This window comes from Hermetia illucens, chromosome 2 (genome assembly GCF_905115235.1).
Source record: "Hermetia illucens chromosome 2, iHerIll2.2.curated.20191125, whole genome shotgun sequence".
NCBI classification, from domain to species: domain Eukaryota; kingdom Metazoa; phylum Arthropoda; class Insecta; order Diptera; family Stratiomyidae; genus Hermetia; species Hermetia illucens.
Genome location: NC_051850.1, coordinates 134,869,771 through 134,877,412, shown reverse-complemented (window position 1 = coordinate 134,877,412; position 7,642 = coordinate 134,869,771). Strand labels below are relative to the sequence as shown.

At 41.4% G+C, this 7,642-nt stretch overlaps 2 protein-coding genes across 2 annotated transcripts; one reads left to right on the top strand and one right to left on the bottom strand.

The window, feature by feature from the left end:
• Positions 1 to 577: 577 nt before the first annotated feature.
• Positions 578 to 1,713, bottom strand: LOC119649208 (23 kDa integral membrane protein-like). Its single transcript, XM_038051265.1, has 2 exons — positions 1,531 to 1,713; positions 578 to 1,475 (listed from the first exon to the last, which is right to left on the bottom strand). The coding sequence occupies exon 2, from the start codon at positions 1,463 to 1,465 to the stop codon at positions 659 to 661; it is 807 nt and encodes a 268-aa protein (XP_037907193.1). The 5' UTR covers positions 1,466 to 1,475; positions 1,531 to 1,713; the 3' UTR covers positions 578 to 658.
• Positions 1,714 to 4,610: 2,897 nt separating this feature from the next.
• LOC119648805 (tetraspanin-18-like) lies at positions 4,611 to 5,756 on the top strand. Its single transcript, XM_038050653.1, has one exon. It carries the CDS (start codon positions 4,927 to 4,929, stop codon positions 5,692 to 5,694), a length of 768 nt encoding a protein of 255 aa, XP_037906581.1. The 5' UTR covers positions 4,611 to 4,926; the 3' UTR covers positions 5,695 to 5,756.
• Positions 5,757 to 7,642: the final 1,886 nt, after the last annotated feature.

The window sequence follows — 7,642 nt, the reverse complement described above, 5'->3', positions numbered from 1 at the left end:
CCAAGAACCAAAAACAAACCAAGAACCAAAAACAAGCCGAGAAAGTCTTACTATAGGGTCCAAGTTCCTAATGTACAAAACAATGGTTTTGCCAGCCCTCATGTATTTCTTGAAGTCTTGGGTTCTTACTAAGAAAAATTGGGAATTCTGAGCCGCGTTCGAGGAAAGAATCCCTTGAAGAACTACTGACACCCTATATATATAGAGCGATGGCGTAATCCACAATGGCAGGAAACTTTTAGGGATATCAGATTGATAGATGTCTGGAGCTCTTTACAAAGGCAGGCCCAGACCGGTTGCCGGTTGTTGCGCATAATCTTTACAGATCGAAAAAGCAGAAAATGTATAAACATCTTCCTCATCTCCTATATTCGAAAAAATCACGACTACTTTTGAGTAGTCGTGAAGGTAAACCCGGAACAGGTTGTAGAATTCAATGGACGCGGTCGCTCGACGGGGAAAAAGTGGATACGAAGACTTTGGGAGGCGAAGACCTGACATAGAACTACAGCGCCACAAAAAAAACAGTCATGAACTTGCTTCCCTTGCTCCGTTGGTATAACGAAAATAAAGTGCATTTGGCCATATCTAGACCATCAAAATATCTTATTTTAATGTGCTGCAAAATTTCTTTAACCATGTATGTATAAAATATTATTTACCAAACAAAACTTTCAGAAGTAAAATTTTCATTATCGGGTATCTTCGAAGAACAGGCTAATATTGCCGCATAGCAAATTGCAAAAACGTATACGAAAGCTTCGTATCCAGTTACTATGATGGGAGGGTATGTAATCAAATGTGAGTACCGTAATAACTTTCCTTTTATAGACTTATTGCATCCTTGCTTATAAGCAGAAGGGTACAGACATTTCGGTTGCTCCTGTGGGCAACATGACACCGGAAGCGTCGAATTGCCAGTATGAACGTTGTAGTTACGTGGGCCAGTAACACCGCAACATCTGAATTTTTTTTGAATGTGATCAACGACACATCCTTCCAGATTATCCCTGTTTACTACTACCCTCTTGTGATCACTTGTCCATATTTTTCTGAGTTTGACATACACATAGTCCTTGAGTACTTTCTGATTTGACTTAGCAACGTATACACATAAACTGACGCTTAAAATTAGCAAAATTGTCAAAAATACTGAGTAGATGATGGCAAAATATTTGTTCTCCTCCGCAACCGCAACAAAACCGACTACATTTGTAACGAACGTAATAGCGCCAATAGCGATTAGTCCAAATGATATGATGTCAATGTGGAAAGCTTCGACAAACCCTTTGATGGCCCTGAGGGTAGAAGTTTTCAAAGCATATACCGTTCCAATCCCAACACAGGCAATTCCACCTGCTAAAAGAATGATATTGAACATAAAAAGTGTCGTGGCCAAGGATGCCTGTTTGGGCATATTTCCTTGAATCCTCTGTGATCGCTGCTTTTTCTCCTGCTCCTCCATAAAATGCAACCTTGGGAAAAGGAAAATTAATTCAGCTTTTCCCACACAACTTGTATATGTATCACCAAGTGAGAAACCTGTTGGCCCTTTACGTTTTTGGGTTTAAGGAATTATTTATAATGTTAAAACTTGCACCGTAAAATTTATACCTGAAAAAAAATACCTAAATTGTCCTAAAAAAAAATACTTAAAAATCGCCAAGTGGGATTAAAAAACGAATTAAAGTGCTTTCAAAATGACGTTATAGCTCAAAGGGTACTGCGTAATTAGAGAAACTAAAGCGTATCACAATATAATGGCCGAGTTGAAAGGATGCCGGCAACCTAATCTACCCGATCGTCAACGGTACTCCCGCTTCTAGGCAACATCCTTTGTATAGCACGTCATCGTTGTCGAGTCTTAGAAATGTATTTCAGTTCTCTCCAGGTCTTCCCAAGAAGTCGATACTCTTCCTCAACCGTTCTGCGTCATATGACCTACTCGCCGGCCACTCTAAGATTACATGGCATAACTAACAACGGAGCCGTCGAGCTTCTTAATGTGCCACCTAGCTACTGCCACTCTACTACTCTGCGCGTGCCCGCGTTCTTTGAGAATGCAACATTACTCGGTATGCGGCATTCTTCCGTTCCGTTGCTAGTTTACATTCATCGTTAAACCAGCCGTTCCGACTCTTTTTGCGACTGGGGCCAAGTATGTTTGTGGCCGTATCAATGATAACGTTCTTCAGGTGGTTGTGAAGATCATTTGTTGATGCTTCATCTCCAGGTCCTCTGTTGACTGCAGTTATTATGGCATCCATTTCCCTCTTGTAGGTGTCGCGGAGGGCTGTGTTATGGATGGCTTCAATGTTAACTTTCATCTGATTGTCAGAGAGATTCTGGGTGGTGTTGTTATTCGAGCTCGGAACACCATGCCAACGAGATAGTGATCCGAGTCTATATTGGCCCCCTACATTCATCAAGGCTGACATTCATCAAGGCTGAGAGGTGGCGACGTTCGATCAACACGTGGTCAATTTGGTTGAAAGTGGTCCCGTCTGGAGAGGCGCATGTATGTTTGTGGACCGCTTTCCGCGCAAACCAGCTACTTCCAACAACATTTCGTGTGACCCTGCTAATTGAATAATCCGCAGTCCGTTATCATTTGTATTTTCGTGTAAGCTATGGGAGCCAGCGTATCACCTGAATACGTGCTCCTTCCCTACTTGGCTGTTAAAATCCCCAAGTATGATTTTGATATCATATCTGGGACAGGCTTCGAGGGTTCGTTCTACTGCCTCATAGAAAGTATTCTTCTCCGACTCTGCAGTCTCCTCTGTAGGGGCGTGAACGTTAATGAGATTTATATTTCTAAACGTGCAGCGCAAGCGCAGAGTGCATAGCCGATCGCTTATGTTTTCAAAGCCGATAACAGCAGGTTTCATTTTTTGGCTGACTAAGAAACCTATTCCGAGCACATGGTTTACTGGATGGCCGCTATAATATATGGTGTAGCCACTCTTCTCCAGGAAACCGGTCCCTGTCTAACGCATCTTCTGTAACGCTGTTACATCAGTCCTATATTAGGGCAGGGTATCGGCTAGCTATTCATCAGCTTCATCTTTATATGGGGAGCGGACGTTCCAATGCGCAAATCGTTATTCCGTTGTCGTTTCTTGGTTCGTCGTTGTGTAAGTCCGTCCATTCCAAGGCTCCTGTTCTCGCTTCGTAACATCGATTTTCCGTGTAGGGTTGTCAGCTCTACCCAACCCCCAACCTGGAGGACCAGTTGGTACAATTTGCCCCGTTTTTAGGCGCGGGAGACCTGCCTTCATCCTTCTCCATCTGCAGCTTTTCGTTAAAAAAGAGCTCCCAGCGGTCACCACGTGGAAGTGGAGATAGGGTTTGGTAGTAGAGCTGTTGGTGTTGGTTCAGCAGGCGTTTCTCAGGTTTTATGCTCCATCGTGGGTACCAATCCACGTTTCGCCCTGGGACCTATACTACCCTTTGACTTTCAATCAGTTACTTAGATTTAACCGCCTTGGTGCCGAAGTCACTACAAAATTAGCAATATCATAACATGTCCAGAAATTTGCGGAACTTATCAGTACAAGAAGACTATCACATCACTAGAAATGTTCCATCTTGTTTGAAAAGAGTGAATTTGTTCACCTCATTACCTACGTCAAAGAGAAACGTTCCTATATAACGCTGAGTGGCAGGCCCATTGACTGATCAGAATTTACCCTAGCACAAGGGAAAACTTTGAAATCTCAGTTTCATCTTTGAAACAAGTCGGGGAACCGGAAGCTGGGTGCTTCAGGTATGGAAGGTTTTGTTTGCTTCTTCTGTGAGTATATTTGAGTGCAGAACTATCCCATTTGTATGTAGCCCGTTATGTATATGCATTTAACATATCAGAATACTCACTTTAGTGATATTGAATTAGTTGTAGTAAATTTACACGGTAAAGTCAACTTTCAGTTACTGTAACTTTCTTAGTACTAGTATGATTTTTATCAAACTCGGAGATAATATGCCTCGTATTATATTTTATACTACTGCCAACCTTTATAACTCTGGGATAAATTTAAGGGAGGGGGGGTTTTTACTCAATTTTCCCAAAAATATGAATAATAATATGAATGAATAATTTTCTATTATTAACTTAATTTGAGCAGATATCAATATGGAGAGTATTTTAGGGCCTAGACACCATACAGAGGTAGCTTCATGATTTTTTTAGATTTTTCGGTTCCATCCATTCCGGTTTATCACTTTCCACCCCTCCCACTCCCCGAAATTCAAGCAAATCTCAAAATTAAGACCGGCTCCGAGTACTAATCGAGACTTTTCATTTGATACCTAACATGACTATATTCGGTGAAAAAAAATGTTACACCCCAATTTTGCATGTACGGGGACCCCCCCTTAACCTCAACGTAGAAGGATATCACTCCTACATATCTGGACGTGCACAGTTCCCACCTTCTCACCGAATTTCGTGTCAATCGGTATAGCGGCTTCTGAGAAAATTCGTATGACAGACAGACAGGCATTGAACCGATTTTAATAAGGTTTTGTTTTGCAAACAAAACCTTAAAAAAGATATTAAGGTAAGCTTCGAGTTTTCGACTTGGCTTACTGTCCCCTCTTTTCAGGGTATTTAGCATGCTTTGAAAATGGACGTCACTTTCAATAAATTCCAGTTCTTAAGCACTTAAGTTTTCTTATTTTTAATTTTAAGTTCTACATTTTGGGGTTTTTTAATTTTTAAAGATTTTATTTTCAAGCTAAATTGAAAAATTTTACGTATCAAGGAAAATCCTCGTCATTCATTAGCTTAGCATGTCCAAGAATTAATTACACAAAAAAAAAACAGATCGACTACAACAGTGGCTACTTTGGAGCGTATTCCAACTAAACCTTTTGAAGATTTTCTAACAGCCAACTTGACTCCAATCGGTAGACCATTTGCAGATGCTCGGAATGCCAGAGTTTAAGATACTTCCGAAGAGGTTGCTTAAAGTGATACTTTTCATATTCAGCGTTTGCTTTGTTGGATGTGGGGCTATCAGCATTATATTTGGAGCAATGTACATAGTGAGGACTGAACCAATCAGATCCATCAAAGAAGTCTCGAAGGATTTGCAAACTGGCTTCATTGCCTGGGGTGTCATTTCACTTGGCATTCTCATGTTTATAGTGGCTATTCTTGGCTTCGTGGCGATTATTACTGAAGAAAAATATCTTTCAGTTTCTTTTGCCATTTCTTTGGTGATCTGTGTAGCTTTGAGCATTGTTTTATGCGTTTCCGCTTTCTCGTCGGAGAATAAAATGTTTGATGGTAGTGTTCGTAGCAGGCTCGAAAAAGTTTGGACCAGGAAGGATGAAAGCCGATTTGAGATCAACTTACACGAAGTACAAGGGGAAACTGTTAATTTTATTCAATCAACTTTCAAATGTTGCGGAATTGATGGACCGGATGACTACAAAAATTCGACAATTCCATCCACCTGTTGTCCACGGACGCCAAAGGAGTGCAAATATGAAGACGCTTACAAGTCAGGGTGCCAGAAATCTCTACAGATCACATTGTCTAGATATGCCGACTATGTCAAATATGCTCCAATCTTCGTTCTGATTGCAGAAATTGCTGCGACGATATTTGCGATTTGCTACTCGATTATCTTATTTGGGTACACAAATCAAGCAATGGCTGCGAATATGACACCCCCACTATTTTAAGACCACTTAATCCATTTTATGTGTACATGCAAAGATGAATGAAATTTTTAGTCACTTTCAAATTATTTTATTATTACATGTCTTCTACCAAGCACAAACAAATGTAAGGTGAAGAGAAATGCAGATAGAGGGCTAAACTGCGATTCTTAGACATCACCCCGTATTTCAGGTATAGATATAGATCCATCAAAGATTTCTTAACCACTCGTTGCCCTTGAATAAAAAGCGTAGACAATGACCCGTGAGTATTCCTACTGTGATTCTAAGACTTTTCTGGGTGATATTTAAAAAACCCTTCCCACTCTTTTGTTCGCATCAGCCCATGAGCATCCTAGACTCTTCGCCCAGTATAGTTCCTTCAACATCTCCTATTCACCCGAATTCCATAAAAGGACTCCGGCCCGTATAATTACGTTTCTGTTTCGTTCCTGTCAAGCTCATCTGCTGCGCTATTACCTTCAAGCCCAATATGGCCTGTAACCCAGAGTATCCAGACCTCCCCTAATTGCTCTACCGTGTTTTATTTTTTTATCGGAATGAAACTTGATTGTCATGTTATACCCTTGGTATACGTAATTCAAGATAACGTCTAGGAAGAATGTCAATCTTTTTTGATTTAGGCAGCTTTACGCCTCACTAATACCTCCGGAGATTCTGCATCTGCATATAAAGATGAATATGAGTCAAGCCTAGAAGGACTCCTAGCAATACCGTGTGTGTAGTGGCACACACACAAGCCAATCTTTGAAGTTTGTGAAACTGCCTGGTTATTGTGCCGAGTTTGGTGCTATCTGCCCGGATTACCGGCCATAGGTAATCATTGCCCTTACTAGTGCAGCAAATATCCATCGTAATATTTTCGAGGTTGCATCCCCTTTTCTTTCCTGCTATGCAAGTATTTAACCTCTATTTCCCGTCTAACTTCTATGCCATACAACCTAATGTCTCTCAAGCTCGCACTTCCTAGCGATTGCTACTATGGTGACCTTAACTGGATTGTTGTGAACCCTGGCTCTTCTGCACCAAATACTTTTGATTTTAAATCGCAATGGGATTTTGTTTTGTGTGCTCTTATGTTTAACTTTGCAGATTATTTCAATACCGTCATCGTAAACCAGGTACTAGCCAGACGTTTCATGGAGCTTGGGCGCATCAACTTTCGCTTGGGGAAGCAGTCCATATCTGCACGTGGTGATGATTTGCCATTTCATTTCATTCACTTTTTTCACCAGACCATCAAAACACGTGGCAAGCGATGGACAAACTGTTGGAATATATAATGCTGAGGGGTACCATCCTTTATGGGATGAACGAACCGAAGAAGAACTGCCTTCATCCAGATCGAGGAGGCGGCGCGAGTATTTGTGCTGCACAACAATGAAATATATGATGGCAACGTCAGAACCAAAAACCAATCAATCAACATCATCAAACCGCACTGATCATAACTTCTCCTATTATTATTCTGTTAAGAGAAAGTCGCACCGCGTCCTTAAAGAACTATTGTGCCCCTTTTACTGGGTATAGTGTACCCATTGATCATAGTATCTCAAGCAGGCCTATAACCGTCAGGAACTTTAGTGTGTTCCCTACTTCCAGATCTTTCAGCTTTGCATCTGGTATTAAGTCTTCTTCCAGATGACTCGACCTACTTTGCACAAGTGCCGGACACTGTCCCAGGACGCGTATAGAGGTTTCGTCATACTCCTCATAAAACCTGCAGGCAGTGTCCGTAGATATCCCTAGCTTCCTTAGGTGATAGTTCAACCGACAATGACCAGTGAGAATTCCCACTATGATTCGGAGGTTCTCTTTGGTGAAGTTTAAGGAATCTTTTGCGCGCATGGGTTTGTATCTCCCAATAAGCACCCCAGACTGCTCCATTCCTAGTAGGCCCGTCCAGGATAGTTCCCTCAACCGTTCCTCTTCATTTCTTAGATTCATAGCC